Source organism: Aythya marila, assembly GCF_965140915.1.
Source record: "Aythya marila genome assembly, chromosome: 1".
NCBI classification, from domain to species: domain Eukaryota; kingdom Metazoa; phylum Chordata; class Aves; order Anseriformes; family Anatidae; genus Aythya; species Aythya marila.
Genome location: NC_139042.1, coordinates 28,704,490 through 28,723,033, shown reverse-complemented (window position 1 = coordinate 28,723,033; position 18,544 = coordinate 28,704,490). Strand labels below are relative to the sequence as shown.

Sequence of the window (18,544 nt, the reverse complement as noted above, 5' to 3'; positions counted from 1 at the left end):
CTCTACACAGCACTCATGGGCTCATCGGGGAACTTCAAACACAGCCACATATGCAGGCATGCCTGTGTAAACATTTAAAAGGTTTTACAGAAGTACAAAGCAGATGCTGAACATCAAAATCTTCTGGAAGATCCCAAATCTAACTGGAGCGCCAAGTCACATAAACAGAGCATTCCGCACAGACAGCTTACGTTTCTATTCTCTACCCCAATTGGAGAAATACTTTTAATAACATCCATGGGACTGGATGCACTTTGACAGGGATTTGAACATGTTAAGTTCGGTTCTGTAATTTAAAGTGGTGACCAGGAAAAAAAAAGGTAAGAAAAAGTGGCAGTGACAAAGAGCACAGCACTATGGTACCTTTCACTAGCACATGTTCAGCACTTAAACAACAAAAATAAATAAAAGAACCGCATCCACAGCTCCTAAAAAATAAAAAAAATATGGAATAAAAAGAAAGAAATGGGTAATTATAGCCTCTGTAAAAAAAAAAAAAAAAAAAAGAACAAACTTGCATTGCCACAATGCAAATACATTCAGGGCAATGCAAGCTTCTGAATTTGGTTGCTCTGCATCAAAACGGTATCGATGAGGAAGCAGCAGCAACCAGCAACGGCAAACAACAGGGGCCAGCAGTAAAGTAACGCAGTCATTAACCAAATCTCTTAATTTATTATCTGGGCTGGAAGTAAAAGCTCAACACCCCTCCCCCCCCCCCCAGGCACCCTGCCCACCCCGGGCAGGCCACGCCCACACCCAAGATGGCGGCCGCACCTCCCACCTCTACCCCCTCCTTCCGCCCTCTCCTCTAGCGCGGTCCCCATTGGCCGAGGCCGGCTGCGCGCACGCGCAGTAGCGAGGAGGCGTCACCTCGGCGCCCTCCTTCCGTCATTACGATGGGGAGGGGCGCCCCCTAGCGGCCGCAGGCAGGCGGGACGGCTGAGGGGAAGGAGGAGGAGGAGGATGAGGAGGGGGAGGAGGAAGGCGCCGGCATCGCTTCGGCGGGGCCCCCGGCGGGCTCTGAGGGGGGTTTGTGCCAGCGGAGCAGCGCCGTGAGCTCCTCCAGCCCTAACGGTTCTATGGTCTGCTCCTGTGCCAGCCCTCGGCTGCCCCCCGCAGGAGGAAGAGGAGGAGGAGAAGGAGGAGGAGGAGGAGGGGAGGAAGGCTCGAGCAGCCCCAGCGGGCGCGAGGCGGCAGAAGTAAGCCTTAAATCAACACACGCGGGCTCCCACAGCCCCTGGGCACGGCCCGTGAGGAGGAACACGGCACCTTCTGCGGCGTCCTGCCTGGCCTGACTGATCCCTGCTCTGGGTTGCGTCTGTTGGGAAGCTGATTCGGTTCATTTTTTGCCCAAAACAGCCGGCTTTCTTCCCAAATAAACTGGTGTAGCTGTGGTACAGCTGCAGTGACAACATTAATTAAAAAAAAAATATATATATATATATGAGCTAAGGGGAAGCAGATGGGTTTTAGGTTCAGCTGAAGGTGTTGGATCGTGTGGGCCGCCTCATGGCAGCTTGGTGTTTTAGGGGTGATGAGTTAAAAAAAAAAAAAAAAAGAAAAAAAAAAAAAAGGGCCTGGCCGCTTATTTCCTGTGAATGTGCTTCTGCTGGGTTGTGGTGCGTGGCTTTGGAAGCGGGGTGGCTGTGCCACCACAGGCTGGGTGCCCAGGGAGGTGGGGGAGGCACCGTCCCTGGGGGTGTTCAGGGAGAGGCTGGACGTGGTGCTTGGGGACGTGGTTTAGTGGTGACACTGGTGGCAGGGGGATGGTTGGACCAGATGGTCATGGAGGGCTTTTTCCACCCTTTATGCTTCTCTAATCCTTTCTCCCACAGTGTTCTCGCTGTTTCCCGCTGTAGGTATCCACTTGGATAACTTTTGAAAAAGTACCGACAAACGTTTTCATTTCTTATCTGAGCTCTCATGTGTCCATTCTGCACCTCTTGCAGTGCTGTTCAGCTGCCTTGAAGAGGAGAATCGTACCGGTGCCAGGGAAGAGACAAATGAAGGTAGTGTAATTGTGACTTATGGAGAGAGAGGGGGAGGTGGAATATATTTAGCACCGCTTCTAGTATGAAAATGGTATGTGGGTGACAACAGTTTTACCTTTCATGGTGTATAAATAAGATGTGTGTGAGTCCTACAGGTAATTCATAGGGATTATTCACCCAAGTATTTTTCTGGTAGCTGGCATAAGGAGCCCTGGCTTTGGCTTCTGTTTTCCTGCTCTAACATCTGGCTGCTCCCACACGATGCTGGGGGGGAAAAAAAAAAAAAAAAAGAGATGGCCACAAAGATCCTATAGAAGGGAAAAGAAAATCCCTCTAGAAACACCCTAAGTCAGCTTTGGAAGTATTGCCACCAGATGTCAGTGCACACCCTGAGTCACCAGCTGGTGAGACCAGTTTGAAGGCTGACAAAGCAAACCCATCCTGTGTATGGTTGTTCCCTGTCCTTCTAAATGGTGTGGACATATTTTTTTTTTTATTATTATTATTTTTTTGTGAAAACTATACCATGAGCTTCACATGCGGTGTCTCCATGCACAACCAAGTTTTTGCTGCTGGAGTTTCAGAGCACTTTGAAGAGAAAGCAGAGCACTTTTGAGAGCCCTTTTCCAGAGCATTTCCAAGGTGAATGACTCGAGCATGACGTGTAGTAGTGGTACAGGCTGTTTGCTGTTGGCCTACACAAGATGAGAACTGGCCCAGAAATGAAGGACTCTGTTCTGTCACCCATCCTCTGAAGTGCTCTGCCCACCAGTGCTATCCAGATACGATAACCACATTGCTGTGTCTGAAAACAGATAAGACATAATGGCAGCGGTTTAAATTTGCAACGGTGGAACTTTTTACTGGTATTTTACTGGCATTTCTGAGTGTGGTTTTTTTTTTTTTTAACAGGGGTATTACATACACTTGTTTCTCAGGACTTTAAATTTGTGATACTGTTGTGCACGGCAAAAGGGTGGGAATGGCCCAGGGCGCGCTTTGGTTCTTGGAGCAGTAAAGTGGGATTCCAAGAGGCACTGTGGCCTTTTTCGTAGTGAGACTTTGCTCTTTCCACCTTTTTTTAGTGAATATAAAAACTTGCTAAATAGTGTTGAGAGTTAGTGCCAGATCAATCATTTTGCAAATAAAGTACTTTGTAAGTTCCTGATTATATTTAACGTTAAGCTTTTAATTGCTGTTGACATCAGCAGCTGGTGGCTGCTGACAGAAGATTGTTACTTTCTTGGCTTTGTCATGATGCTTCTGAGGGTAACCACTGGCTCTCTACTGACATAGTGTTGCTCAGTTTCTGTTATACTTTGCAATGGAAGTCGTTCTCTGATAAGAAAAAATGAAAAAATACTTTGCAAGCTTTACAAGAAAGGCAGATCTCATTACAGTTGGGGTGGTATCACAGGTCTGCTAGCCAAAACTTGCCATCTTGAAAGCAGACGATAAACCTAGGATGGTGACAGTGGGTTCTTGAAATGGAATGGGAAGACAGTTTTATTTACTCTTTTGTGCTTGCTATTCAAAGATGAGAAATGTTAACCACAACGGAGAGCACATGTCATTTTCTAGCATGGTCTGGTGACACACTGAATCATATTCTCTTTTTAGTGTCCTTGCCAAAGACGTACTAATACTTTAATAACAGCTTTCATGAATAGGCTGAGTACCACAAATACGTATGCTTGGAAGAGAAGAGGTGTGATGAATCAGGTTTTAATCAGTGGTTTAATTTTTTAAAAAATTATTTTAGCAAAGCATTCTTTTAAATATTTCTAATGGAGGTATGATATAAGTGGAATATTAATTATTGCAACTAATGCAACTTGGTAAGCAAAATTTATCAAAACTGCTTTTATCTGAGAATATGTTCAGCATTTTTTCCCCTAGAAAGCTTCCTGAAGAGACAATCAGGATAATCATCCTATGTAGATAAGGAAGAAAAGAAAAATTTTTCTTTAAAGAAAAATTTGGATTTTTTTTTTTTTTTTTTTAGTAATATGTTCATTCAGTTGAAAATATTTTCCTTTGACACTTCTATGAATTTAATTGATGACTAATTTACAGTGGAACTAATTTGTTAGTATTTGGAGAAAGGCTTCCAGAGCACCCTTTGTAGACATGCTTGAAAAATTATTTGAAGGAGCTTCATGGACCATCAGAATTTACTCCAGTTCATCACTAGGTGATTTCTGTTTTGTTTTCGTGATTAGGTTAGGAATAGACTTTCAAATTAAAAATAAAAATAAAAATAAAAATCCCACTGAAATGCTTTTGAGCCTTTGAAAAAATGATTGAGCTACTCTTATTTTTAGACTTTCTGGGAGCTGTACAAACTTGTAAATGGAAATTTGTATTTCAGGTGATGTGAAGGCATTTTGGACCCAGCTGGGAAATAGAAGAGTAGACATCATATTTGAGCAGGTGCAAGAAGTCCTGCTGCTGCTAAAGGAAAAGATCAAGAACGGAACTGCCACAAACCAAGGTTTGAAACCCTTGTAATGGTTCAGCAGGACTGCAACTGAGCTGTAGTTTCATTTCAGTAGTAGTAGTTTCATTGTAGCTTCATTTCAGATGCATTTTGCCATATAATTGTTTTGCCCATGTGCTTTTTTGAATTATTTTTTTGTGTGTGTGCATGCAGAACCGGAATGTTTGTTCTTGAGAAGTAATGAAATATCTCCAGTGCCTTGTGCTTTGTTCATCTTCAAAAGTTTTAGCCTTTAAGGCTGATTCAGTGAATTGAATGGGTTTGTAGTGAGTTGATAATCTTTTAAGTACTACTTCATGTTGGAGAAACTGGTAACAGTAATGCATTATAAGATTGTTCTTGATTTTCGTGGAAATAAGTTTTCTTTATCTGTATCAAAATCAGGAGTTTGGTAAGTCTGGAGCAGTACACAGGCGTTTTTGTTTGTTTTCTTTTGTTTTTAACTGGTCTATTTAACTTAGTAATTATTTAATTTTTATTTACATCGGTGATTTAATAATCTGTGCAGTTTACTGTTGCTTCTATGCAAGAAAATGCACAGCAGTGTGAGACGCTTTTAAACTCTGCATTTTGGTGCTTGCTCTAAATTGGTGCTGTGTTTTTTTTGTGTGTGTGAACTCGCGTTCCTGTCTTGATTTTTGGGAGGAAATATTCCAGAATTGCAGAGCTAAAAGTTGACCTTTAATCCCCAGATGATGCAATGAGTCTGTAATGTACTTAAATTTGTACATTCTATGCTTTGTTCTGTAAAGATTCCAAACTAAATTGTTAATATGGATTTTCCTGTCGTTTCTGTCAGCCTGTGATATTTATTGCACGGAGCAACAGGTTGAGACAGAGCAAGTCACTGCTATTGTGTTTTTATAATCGCCCAGCAATTTATGAGTTGCATTAATTTGTCCTGACAAGATCCAGCCCTTTTTTGGTGGGAGATAACTAACCCAGTAACAATGTAAAGAGAGAAACTTTTAGTAATTTATATTTACATCTATTTTTGCCTCTGGAGGCTCCAGGACTTTGTGTGTTTAAAAGCATTCCAGCAGCTTTCCACAAGGCAGAGGATGTCCAGTTCTGGTTCACAATTACTGATAGGAGCTGTGACTTCATTCCAGCTTCTCGATGTGTGAATTAGGATGCATCGTGCTAGGGCTGCAGTGCAAAAAGTTTCCAATAGTCTGAGTGTTGCAATGCTCCAGATTAACACAGGAAATGACGTTTCTGGAGGACTTAAGCCTTCTTTCCCCTTTTAGCTGTCTCTATTATCGTTGTCCTTACACTTCACATCTGATTTTTTTTTTTTTGTTTTACATAGAATGCTGGCAGGCTTGGGCACTGGTGAACGAAGCTAATCTAGGGGATCTTTTAACTTCGACAAGTGGTATGTGCATCTTGATTGCATTTATTTGTTGTGTGGCTTTAATTTCTTTTGTTTCACTTACCAGGAGTTCATTTCCTGGTTTCGAAATGAATAAAATAGATCTCAGAAGCCCCTTGGCATTGCAAACAGAGAAAAAACTAAATCGTGGCATCCTTTTACCTCAAATAGTGAAGAAAAATCTGTGTGTTTCGTATCTCTGTTATCTCCATGCACTTTGAAAGCTGCTTGGGAGATTTTAATGCACAAATCATGTGGTGGCTGGGGAAAAGGGGGAAAATCTTTGCAATGCATTTCTGTCTCAAATCTGTCAATGCACACCAATTTAGATTACCGATGTTTGTTTGTATTCCATGTTTTTTCAGCAAGCGAAGCAGTTGATGGAGATGGTGCGCAGGAAATCGAACCTAAATCGAATCAACTTCTTACAGATGCCAGAACTGCAAACTCTGCAGGAGGTTCTCAAAGGTCAGTGTGTTTATTTAATACTTCCAATTTAGCAAAGCTCATTATTCTACGTGTCTTTATTGCACTTGACAGGGTATTTAATCTCACTCTGGTATCTATACATTCATTGATTTAAAATCAATTTTGAATCCTGACAATTTTCAAAGTAAAAATATGTTTAACTTGGCCTACGTGGCCAAGATGGCTTTCATGGTCAAAACCTGAGCTTTTGAGTAGACTTGGTTAATGTACCACACGAGAACCTTCCAGAATCAGAGTATTTAGTTCTGAATGAAGTTCCATGAGCATTTCCAGGGCTACAAGGGCTGGGACTCAAAAGTTTTGAGTTCAGTTCTCAAGGTTTCAGACTCTGGATCGTTAGGCAAATGAGTCTTTGTAGTTGTGCTTAGGTAGTAGCTGGAAGATGGAGACAAAGGTACTGTTCTTGTGGTTTCTTAATTCTTTTTTATAAATGTTGTTTCTGTCTTCTAGTATGTAAGCTGTTTCGGGGCAGGAGCTGCTGCTGTCCTTTATTTGGGATGGCACCGTGTGTCTCCATATGGTGTCAGGCCACGTTACACAATGCAAACAGTCACTCAGTGAAACCCTGGGCCTTCCAGCAGTGGGCTATTACTTTCCTACAGTAATAATGCTAAACCACAAGAAGATGAATTGTTTTACTGGTTGTCTGAGATGCCATTTTGTCTTTTTTTCCTTTGAAATAGCAAAAAGGAGAAGATGGAAAAATCGGATTCAGGGGGCGAAGAAGCATCTGGTGAAATTGGACGTGTCCCTTCAAGCCCCCAGTATCAGAACCACAAGTGCTCAAGCGCGTGTCTCACCAACAGAGCAGCAAGCGCCTACAAGGGTGAAAATCCTCTGCAGATCCCCATCCTGCTGCACTTCCAAAGACGCCACGCAAAAGCAGACTGCCTTTCGAAGTCGCTGGACGTGAATTACAAAGCTCCCTGTGGCAGGAGTCTGAGAAGCTTTCAGGATGTGCAGAATTACCTGTTTGAAACAGAATGCAATTTCTTATTTATTGACCACTTCTCTTTCAACACCTACGTACTGCTGGGCAGGAACACTGTAAATCCCAAACCCCTCGTGTATGACTTCGATATCAGCAATGGAGCCGAGTCTGTGCCCGTCTCCTTCTGTAACGATATCGACTGCGCGCGGTTACCTTATTTTAAATACCGGAGGGCGTCGTGGCCCCGTGGGTATTACCTCAACAATTTATCCACCATGTTCCTTGATTCGTGTGACTGCACAGACGGCTGCATTGACAGGTGAGTGCAACAATCGAATCCCAGGCAAACAATGGGGAAAACATTTGGGATCTTATCAACGTGTGTAAATACCTGAGGTGTGGGAGGCAGAGGGATTTGGCCAACCTCTTTTCAGTGGTTTGCGGGGACAGGACAAGGAGTAATGATCACAAAATGGAGCCCAGGAAGTTCCACACCAACATGAGAAAGAACTTCTGCACGGTGAGAGTGACGGAGCACTAGGACAGGCTGCCCAGGGGGGCTGTGGAGTCTCCTTCTCTGGGGATATTCAAGGCCCATCTGGACGCCTACCTGGGCAGCCTGCTCTAGGGAACCTGCTTTGGCAGGGGGGTTGGACACGATGATCTCTCAAGCTCCCTTCTAACCCCGTCAATTCTGTGCTGGGATATCTGCAGTATTTGTCTTGTGCTCTGCATGAACTGAAACAACTGGGGCTTTGTTTCATCCAGAACTGGGGTGCTCCTGCCTGCCCAGCATCTGTTGTAGGAAAAGAATCGATCGAGAGAAGGATTATGTTCCTTTACGTTTCCTCCCAGATGGGCAGTGCTTCTTCAAGTGGAGCTGGAAGGCAGATCTCTCAGCTTTGGGAAAGGAGTAGGGACGGGAAAGTTGGAATTTTCTATCAGAAACTGCCACAGTTTTAGCAGTAACACTGCCCACTTTCCTGTGGGGTATTTGCCCACTTCCCTGAAAGGTGTTTGTCTTTAACCTGATCTCTGCCTGGAGGTGTTACCTTCTCCTTGAATCCATTTTGTGTTTTTGATAGCTGGGGCAGTTGCTGGTACTGGGTGTGCAGTAGATTAATGAAGCTGCAGAAATTCAAATTACGTAGAGCAGTGGGGACCAGCTAGCACACAGCATGCTCCTGCTGTGTGCTGAACTTCCCCAGGAGCTGAGACACAGAGTAAGAGTCTTTGGATTTGTCATAAGGTGTGAGAGTCAGCATTACTGCTGGAGTTCTGCAATGGGCACTAAGGAATTCTTCACTTTGGGGGGGCTGGAGTGGGAGGAAGGTGATGAAGTAGTGGTGAACAGACCAGGATGCCGTGCCAGAGCAGGTCGTTCTCATTCCTTCATTCAATCAATTTAACCAAGTCCTGTTTGTAATTAAAAATAATAAAACAAGATGTTTGTGCATATAGTCAAGTGCATTTTAAATGATGTAAACTTGATTTACAGTGCTTCAAATGGATTCTGTTTTACTTCTAGGTCAAAATGCGCGTGCCTACAGCTAACTGCAAGAGGCTGTCATAAAGCTTCTCTGTCTCCAAGTACTAAAACGTCTCGTGGATACAGTTATAAAAGACTGGAAGGGCCTGTTCCCAGTGGGTAAGAAAGAACTGTTAATTACTATTTTATTTGTATACCCTTGTTTTACTCCTGTAGTGTTTCTGGATTACTGAAACCTTCTCTTTTTGTCCCACTGTTACTGGCAGGTCAGGATGGTTTGGACAGAAATAATGAATGACTTGAGTAACGATGGGGAAAAACACTTTGGTACTGCACATGACTACAGCTTTTTTTACAGTGCTCTGTGTGTGTGCACAGGTGATGGAGGAAACAAGTTATTGTTCCCAATAATATTGTTCCTTTTTCAGTTGTTGTTGCTGTGCAGCGTTGACTTATGGTTGGGGTACAGGATTAAATCTGCCAGTGAACCTAGAAACAGATGGAAAAAAGCACAGTTGTGATTTATTCTAGTGGCATTTATTTAAATCCAAAAACTCCTGACACAGTGATGTCTCAGAAGATAGGTTGTCTTTGCTAAAATCTGCTCAGGCACAGAATGAGATACTTCATAAAGATTTCTTCATCTGTGTGACTTGCTACTTTTGTAAAATAAGAAAGTATTTATTTTTCTCATGTCCTTATAAAAAAAAAAATCTGTCTGACTCTTAAAATCGATGAATTGGTAGTCATGAACTTCAGAGCACTGCACCATCAGTTTTAGCCAGGGTCTGTCTTTTCGTTCAACTGCCTCATTATTTAGTGCTCAGGAGGGAAATTTATAATGCCAGCTGTGCTTTGGTAACGCATTCTTTTACGTTGTGCTTTCTTTTGTTTTCTCTGGACAGAATTTATGAGTGTAGCGTGTCGTGCAGGTGTGACAAGATGATGTGTCAGAACAGAGTGGTGCAGCATGGCATTCAAGTTCGCCTGCAGGTGTTCAACACGGAGAAGAAGGGTTGGGGCGTCCGCTGCCTGGATGATATCGACAAGGGGACGTTTGTTTGTACTTACTCAGGTAACAGAAGGTGACCTAGGGAAGATTTATAGCATAATTCTCCCTCCCCTGTGGCCTGTGCTCTGGAATTTCTTTGAGAACCCAACAGGGAAATAGAGTGTTGGAAAAGAAGTGAGCCAGTATGATCTTAACTTGCAGGTGATCAAATGGACAGAAGAACTTTGAAGAACTCTGCAAAGTAATGGTGCCAGACAGATTCAAAAGGTTCTGGAGCAAAGCCCATCTCAGACTTGATTTTTTTTCTCTTCGTGGGTCTGTGCATCCTATGCCAGGGCTAGTTTTCTTTCAGTATAAATGCATTCATATTTTGCTTTTCAAAATAATGCCTTTGGTATAAGTTAGAACTGATACAGTGTGACCCATCTTAGCAAAGAAACACTTTTAAAAAATGTCATTTTTATTCCAGGCAGATTAATGAGCAGAGCCGAAGCTCAAGTATTGGGAGGTGCCAGTCAAGACAAAAAAGAGGAGAGTGCCGTGAATGACAGCAGGCACGGCTTTTTTTCCAAAAAAAGGAAACTTGACAGTAGTTGCTCAGATTCTGAGATTGAACTAGTGCAGACTGGCAAGGATCATGTTCTTGAGAAGCAGGAGTCTTCGTCTCAGACTGTGGATAATGAAGATGAATCATCTGAGTAAGTTTACCAAAGGAAATGTAAGAATAACAAAATCATTATCATTATGCTAATGTGTAAAGAGTGAAGTGATTACAAAATATTTGATGACACCAAAGGATTTGATAACAAATTAGCCACTAACTGTCCTGTGCTTTGCTCTCAATTTCTAAACCTCTTGTTCTTTGTAACATAACCTGGCCTGCTGGTTTTAACCTTTTCTGTAAGGAGTCTGACAGCACACTTCTTGCATAATTTACTGCAAAAGGAATTCTAATCCTGTTTTCAATTCATGGTCTCAGCCTGTCAAGACTCCTAAAATAAAATTACAGCAAAATAACATGTGGCTTTGTCAATAGCATGCTGTAGTCTTTTCAGAAAGAAGCGGGGAGCTCGTCTTCTTAAATTTTGTTCCTTGCTTTGCCACACTCCTTTGTAAACTGTTTCTTTTTTACTGCCCAGAAATGATTGCAAACACTTGCTTATTTCATGAGAAAAGATAAAAGCCTTAAAAAATATCTGCCACTTTATTCTCAGTTGCATTTCATTATCTTGTAAACCTAATGAATTAATAGTTTTGTAAACTACATAATTATCGGTGATCTGTTTTTTACTTCTACTGACTGCTTCCCTTCTAAATTGTAGGGCAGCATGATATTAAGTTTGTTTTTACTCCACTGTTGCCTTAAAATCTCATTTTTACTCTTAGGAAAGGAAATAATGTTTCACATGGGGGCTATATAAAAGTGTGACACACAAAGAATTTGCTATTCCAGCTCCTGAAAGAAAACAAAACTCGATTTGCTGACCTGAAAAAACTTTTGAGAGGATATCAGTGGGCTAAGGCCTACATGTCATTCACCCAAGCAAGTTGCTTTTAAAAGGGTGAGCAGTGTAATCATAATATTAAAATATCACAACTTATGGCTATTGCAGCTTCTGAATTTACAAAGGGGTTTAAATCTTAAGAAAGACTTCCAGAATAGCATTTTGTGGCCATTATTAGTAGACCAAAGAAGTATGATGTTTTTTCATTGCAAGAAAATGCATGTAAATATTTGAGTTTGAAAAACTTACTGAGTAGGAGCTGTTACCTATTGCTACATGCTGTGTGGATACTCAGATTAGGTTGAAGCTGATATTTTCTACTGCACTCTAAATATAATCAAAGTAAACGTGACTTCTGATGTTTTAAGTACATATGGCAAAGACTGCTTCCCATCCTTCCTCAACCTTCTCCTGATGTGAAAGAGCAAAGTCCTGTTGTGCGAGAGTATTTTCTCTATCTGCCATATATTGATTCCCTCTCTCTATCTTTTGTCCCCATGTCTTTTTTGTTTCCCTGTTTGGAAGCTACAGCGTCAAAACTGTTGAAAGCGATGGCAGGAAAAAAGCAAAACTCTCCCTGTAGGTGCTGTGTTCTGAGGTGATTTGGTATAATAGTTAACAGAAAACTTGGTTCTTAGGAATACTGAAGGAGTGTGTAAAAGCAGCTGCTTCTCTCTCAAAAAAAAGTGTGCTGAGCTGTTTTTTATAAACACTTGAGAACTTAACCCAGATCATCAAAAAGCAGCTGGGGTGAAAGTAAGACTGCAAGTCCTGGTGTGGTCTGCTGTTAATGTGCTAGAGACTGTTGGAGAAATGCGTGGTGTGAGCGTTACTTATTCTCATGTTGTCTTTTGTGATTTCCTTTTGAACTTTCTGCAAAGAGTTCACCCAAGGAATTCGAGTGTGGCAGCGGTGAGAAGGCCTGGAACGAGAATAGCTGTTGTTCATAATCACCAGCTACAAATGGTAATAATAAGAAGTGGCTTTAAAAGAGGGATTTTTTTTTCACTGTGCTGAATATATGCATCAACTTTGACCTTTTCATCTTACACACTTAAATTCTACCAAACTTCCTTTGCGAGATTGTCACGCTGTGAGCTAAGCTGGAAGGTGTACCCCATCCTTTCTCCAATATCATCCCTTCAACATCTTCACTGAGACGGGCGCTAATTACATCCCTCCTTGCTCCATTCTCACCCTTCACTCTGGTGCTCCAGCCACGAGTCTCAATAAATGATTCTCCATCTCCCATTGCAGCTAATTGCAGGGTTAGGGGAGGCAAAGTGCTAATATTTTTGTGATGTCTCCCTCAAAAGTGATGCAGCAGGAAAAGAAGGGAATAAAATCTCACGAGTTGGATGGAGTTTGTTCAGTGGCATAGCTGGGAGGATCTCATCTGCCCCGGGGTGTCAAGTGTTGCCTGTAAATACTTGCAAAGGAAGGAAGCTGGTGTGAACTTATTCTGCAGGTTCCATTGCACATGATGATTGCATGCAAAAATGTGGCAGTTCTGTGCATTTTGGTGCTCCCATAACTGATTGCCTTTTTGTGCTGGGAGGCGAGAAATCTTGCCACTTCTGTTTCATTAAAACCACGTAAAAAGCATATTTGGGCTTTGGTTCGGCAGCTTATACCAAGACATTTAAACCCTGGAGAGATTGTTTGCACTTATTTAAATAATGTAAATATGATATTGAATGAGGAGTTCCTTCCAGGTTATTCTGAAGGGTGACTTGAAATTAAGATACGTGTTGCATTTCAGGAAATGTTTGGACCTTTGGAACTCAGTCGTAGCCATGGAGGTTTGAAACTTAAGTCCTAAAATCCTTTTGTTATCCTGTGTTGACCCAGAGTTGCATACAGCAACGGTTCGTCACAGCCTTTTCACTTATTTTTTATTCTGTTTAAAGGAAGTTGATACACTGGTGCACAGTGCCAGCTCAGACGAAGACAATAGTTCTCAGCCTCATCAGTCAAGCAAAGCAAAACTAACCAGTGGAGCAAAGAAAGGAAAAAGTAGGTTTGCGGAGCTGTAAATACTGCACTCTTAGCGTGCTTGTAAGCTGTGGGCTTGGCATGTGTGGAGGCCTGTTCGCAGGGTAGGGTGGCGATGTCCACGTAGTGCTTGGGCTGTCTTAACGGAGCTCGGCAGTACAGAAATTATTGTCGTACCCACTGCGTGTACCAGGCAACAGAACTGGAAAAGGATGTAAGGGGGAGGGTGGGGGCGCTCAGCCTTGGAGACGATGTGAAACTGATGCTGTTTGCACACGCATCTTGTTTCTGTCCTAATTCCAGTTTGTGATTCTCCCAGGAATGAAATTAAGGAGAATGATCTCTTCTGCATGACATTTTATCATCGGTTTGGAGTGGGATTTGAGAAGAAGGGAGAGACCCAAGTCACTCGCAGGAGCCTTGGGCAAGTGCTTCAGGCACTGCAACGAGAAACAGTAATTGCAGGAGAAGTGATGAAAGGTGTGGAAAAAAGCAGTTACGTTAAGGCTTTGTAGCAAATAGGAAGGAAGCTGAATGTATTTTGGACAACAAAGAAAGCTGGGTGGATAAGAGGCCAGGGCCAAACAAGGGAAAGGCTTTTGCTTCAAAGCAATACTGAAAAATAACTTAAATTTAACTTCCACGTCCATTGACAGGATCCAGCCAGCAGCAGAAGGAAGACCACGCGATGAAAGCTGGACGGACAGAGCCTGCTGACACGGACAGTGCTGAATGCAAAAAGAAGAGTCTGTCTCTGCAGGGTGTTGCTTGCGGCAAGTCGGATGTGCTGAATGACACACGTGTTAGGAGGCCATCCAAAAGTGTTGCCCAAAAAGCTAAGCACAGCGAGGAGAATCGCAGGCAGTCAAAACAAGGCACGTCTTGCGAGGAGGCTGACGGTGATGGGTCGCTTCTGAACGCTAACGAAGGAAATATTTATATTCTGGATGCCACGAAAGAAGGGAACGTGGGTCGTTTTCTTAACGTAAGTAAGAACTTGCACGTGTTGTCCTACTTGCCTCAGCATAAATAAATAAATGATGGATTTGCGTGAGTTGGAAGGCTTTTGCAACAAAATCTGTCCTGACGTAACCCAAATGCGTGGTGGGTGCGTGTGAGGGCAGCTTGTGGTGCTCCCTGCACTCTGAAGTGACAGAACAGCAGGTAGGCTCCTGCCAGCTGTGACTGCTTCTGTGAGATAATGCATGGCACACGTGAGCTGTAGGTTTTGGCACCACCAGGTTCCACAGCGAAATATTTCCAAGTAGTGAGTGATAGCTGTTTCCTGAATTTTAGTATAGCACCTCTTTTTTTGGGGGGAAAGGGGTTGTCCAGGGATCAAATGGCACTTTTTAGTGAACTACCAGCCTTCTCCCAGCCCCATTTCTTGTTCCCAAAGCATTGTAAATTCAGGCTTATGCTGATTTAAGGTAAGTGTTGGGATTTTGTAGGAAACTTCTCTATAGTTCAGTCACAGGTGAAGGAAGTGGTCGGTCGTGCTTGGTTAGTAAGTCTCTGAACTTTGACTTTTCAAGAAATAGCAATGAATTCCAACAAAAGCCCAACCAAGGTGAATGTTTTTATACACACATCTGCATGTGCTCAGCAAGTGATTTATTCCTCCACTGGCATGGGTGTGTATCTCCTTGGAAAACCTTGCGTATACTTGAGCATTTCCTCGTTGCAGAGGCAGTATGGTGGTAAGATTGGCATAGCTCATCTCGCTGACACCTTCCTTCTTCACCCATCGCCATACCTGTGTTCCTACGTGCACCTGAATGACCTTTAGCATCTCATTTCATCTTTTAATTGCTCCCCGACTGCCATCGAGATACATCTGTCATGTACTGGTTATTTGTGGTACGTCCCAAATCAAAGATGGTTTCTCACCACAAATTGCTGGAGGACAGCTTGGTAAATGACCTCGAATTTTCTGGGCAAAGGTACTTGCATGATATGATGGAGATTAAAAATAAATAAATAAAAATTAAATTAAAGAGGTATAGTTAAAGCAAAAAAGTAGTGGTAGTGGCATTGAATAATAGAGACTGTGTTGACTGGAAAAGGGGAGGAAGGAACTACCCATAGCAGTTACATACTTGACATAAACCAGGTCTTTTGGCCAAGGACCGGGTGACTTACTCTTTCTAATTCCTATATTCTGTTTCACAGCACAGCTGCTGCCCAAATCTGTTTGCACAGAGCGTGTTTGTAGAGACTCACAACAGAAGTTTTCCATGGGTGGCTTTCTTCACAAACAGGTGATTTCTATTATTTTTTGAAATGTAATTTTTTTTTCAAGGCATTAGGGAAGAAAACAGTGCTTAATTATTAAGAAACAGTTGCACGCTAAGGGTGCAGACATTTAGATCATGAAACTGTAGAACTACTTTCTTACTATTCACTAAAGACTGAAGGAATACAGTTGTTTCAGTGCAAACTGAATAAAAATAACTCATTAGCAATAATCAACGTGAAGCATGGAAATGACTTTTGATGCATCCATTTTGGTTATTGTCATCTTCAGTGGAAAAATAGGTTAAACCTATTTTTCATGGTTCTTTAGAAAGCCAAAATTCGTTGGTCTCAGTGTTGTGCCTCAAAGAATGCCCAGTAGAGCTGTGTCCCAGAGGGCAGGGTTGGAGTCTGTGGGTTTTTAAGGCTGATGCACCTCCTCTGTGGGCCCAACAAGCTGACTCCAGACCTTCTCTTCACGGCTATCAAGAGAAGCTGGGTTCTGTGTACTCCAATGTGTCTTGGGGAGGTGGCAGTAAAGTCCTCAGGTGGAAACTTCCTCTGAAAGACAAAAAAATGAAAAATATGGCCATCTCCTCCTGGATGGCAGAGAGCTGGCACCAGTGAGATGAAAGAAGGAGGAGGGCTTCCAAGAGCTCTGAAGGCAATGTTGCTGAAATATATCAGGAAAAAGAAAAAGATTCTGGTTTAGCTAGAATCTTTCTTCACAGAATCACAGAATCACAGAATTTCTAGGTTGGAAGAGACCTCAAGATCATCGAGTCCAACCTCTGACCTAACGCTAACAGTCCCCACTAAACCATTTCCCTAAGCTCTACATCTAAACGTCTTTTGAAGACTTCCAGGGATGGTGACTCCACCACTTCCCTGGGCAGCCTGTTCCAATGAACTTCTTGCTTGGGTACTCAATAAAAAACGTGTAGTGGGGATTGAGGCCAGTGGATAGAGGTGGTAGCGGTCAGCAGAAGACGCTTAGGGAAGGCGATTGTTGAAGGAATGCTCCCTTGGCTTGTCCTCCGGCTTTCTGGCAATCACCCCTTTGCAACTTCTCTACGTTAAGGGCTCCATCTGGACCATTGAGCTTAATTTTATATCTTCTGTGAACTTTCCCAGTCACCTTTTTATTTCTTTTACGTCTCTGGCTTCCAGAACATCTTGAGGTTAACAAGTCCCAGATCGCAGTTACGCTTCACTTGGAAAGTCCTCACTTTGTTTGTTCTCAGCCTGCTGCCTGGCAGTTCACTGGGCTTCACTTATATCTTACCCTCTGAGAAACATCAGAGAATTACTCTCTTGTTTGTAATACTCATATTTTATTGTATTTTCCACTTGATTGTGCCTCAGCATCTTAGTATTTAACTTGGCATTTGTTTGGGACAGTGAATTTCCAATATTTGCAATCGCCTCTCTCATACACTTGTCATAGGGGCTGGTTCTTGAGGATCATGGGTTTGACTTTGAGTCTTAGGGTTTGGGCACGTAAATGATGCAGTTGCATTAAAATGTAGTTTATCACACCAAAGATGATCCCCTTCATCCTCAGTACACCTAGAGATCTATTTGAACCACAGAGATGGGCTGTATATAGTAAAAGGAACAAAGCTGCCTGTGCCAGGGACTCCTTATAGCTCTTGGTTCTCTCCAAGCTGCACGCGTGGTGCTTTTGCCCCACGCACTTTTTGGGGTTTGTGTGTGGTGACAACTGGTGAACGCAGCCCTGTTTCACTTAATTCAAATGAACTGACCAAATATTTTACTTCGTAGGCACGTGAAAGCTGGAACCGAACTCACGTGGGATTATGGTTATGAAGCTGGAAGCCTGCCAGAGACGGAGATTTCCTGCCAGTGTGGAGTTCAGATGTGCAGGAAAAAAACCTTATAGGTCAAGCTTTTCTACTGTCAGCGCTTCGTGTACCTGGACATTTATGTGCTGGGAGGGACTACACAGCGAACAGTGCACTTAAACAAACCTGTGGTGCTAACTATTGAACAAAAATGTCTTTTATCTGATTGTTTTTTAAACGTAGTTATTTTTCATTTTTATGGTTTACAGGAATAGAAATATCTGTCTTAAAACCAGGCATCAGACGTTTCTTAGATTATTTCTGTGCTCCTCATCTTTCCCCTCCTCTCTTTTCATTCGCAAGCTGGAGGAACGCATGCTTCCTTATAGGCTGAAAGAGAAACATGATCGGTGCAGAGCAAGGGTTAGTTGATGTTTTCCTGGGCCTTTCTGCAGTGATGAGTCCCAAAAGTCCCAAATTCCAGCGAAGGTCCCAAAACTGCTCACAATATTCAAGGTGCTGCCTCAACAGAGCTGTATACAAGGGGACAGTCACTTCCCTGTGAGTGTTTTTCTGCTGGGCAGCTTTCCAGCCACCCTTCCCCAAGCTGCTGTGTGGGGTTGTTGTGACCCAAGCACAGGACCAGGCACTTAACATTCTTAAATGCCACGCATATAATGATGTTCCTGAAAAAGAGCAAGGCAGGTGTGTGCCTTCTGAATATTATTGGAGCCTTGTGCAAAGAAAGGGGAGTTTAAGCTGGTGCTAGAATTCATCTTAAATTCCTGAATTTCAGAAGCTTGAATTGTCTCGTTGTTAGAATACTCTGGAGGCCATGCATGGCTGATCACATATAATTTCTGTTGCTATTTGCTCAGCCATTAGCAGTTTTGTTTTTTATTTTGTCAGTGGATTTCCTGGTTTACTGGCTCCAGAGCAGGGCTGAAACTGGCTCCCTGGCCTGTGGGGCAGCATACCAAACAGCAGCATGGCCTATATCCCAAGGTAGAGGGGCTGGATAGGTGTAATATCTTGGCCTTATAGTGAGGAGGAAGGAGGGAAGGGAAATTTGTAGTGGATTTTCTTCAACTTGAGAAATGCCAGATAGGGAGAGAGGCTCCGTCCCTTCCCTCACCTCACGGTGAGGGAGCGCTGGGACAGGCTGCCCAGGGAGGTTGTGGGGTCTCCTTGTCTGGAGCCACCTTTGGGACTCC

General features: G+C 42.8%; 1 protein-coding gene across 3 annotated transcripts; it reads left to right on the top strand.

Annotated features, from left to right (window-relative positions):
- Positions 1–1,002: 1,002 nt before the first annotated feature.
- On the top strand, positions 1,003–17,616 carry SETDB2 (SET domain bifurcated histone lysine methyltransferase 2). Of its 3 annotated transcripts, none has more exons than XM_082751440.1 (14): positions 1,003–1,202; positions 1,953–2,012; positions 4,366–4,488; positions 5,807–5,872; positions 6,235–6,337; positions 7,042–7,608; positions 8,818–8,937; positions 9,711–9,853; positions 10,260–10,488; positions 12,177–12,261; positions 13,206–13,311; positions 13,947–14,275; positions 15,463–15,551; positions 17,311–17,616. In XM_082751440.1, coding segments are annotated over exons 1-14 (2,139 nt in total). In that variant the 5' UTR covers positions 1,003–1,201; the 3' UTR covers positions 17,429–17,616. The 3 variants fall into 3 exon arrangements, with proteins under 3 accessions (XP_082607566.1, XP_082607567.1, XP_082607565.1); XM_082751441.1 differs by having other exon boundaries at positions 9,684–9,853; positions 15,468–15,551; XM_082751439.1 differs by having other exon boundaries at positions 9,684–9,853.
- The last annotated feature ends 928 nt before the right edge of the window (positions 17,617–18,544 follow it).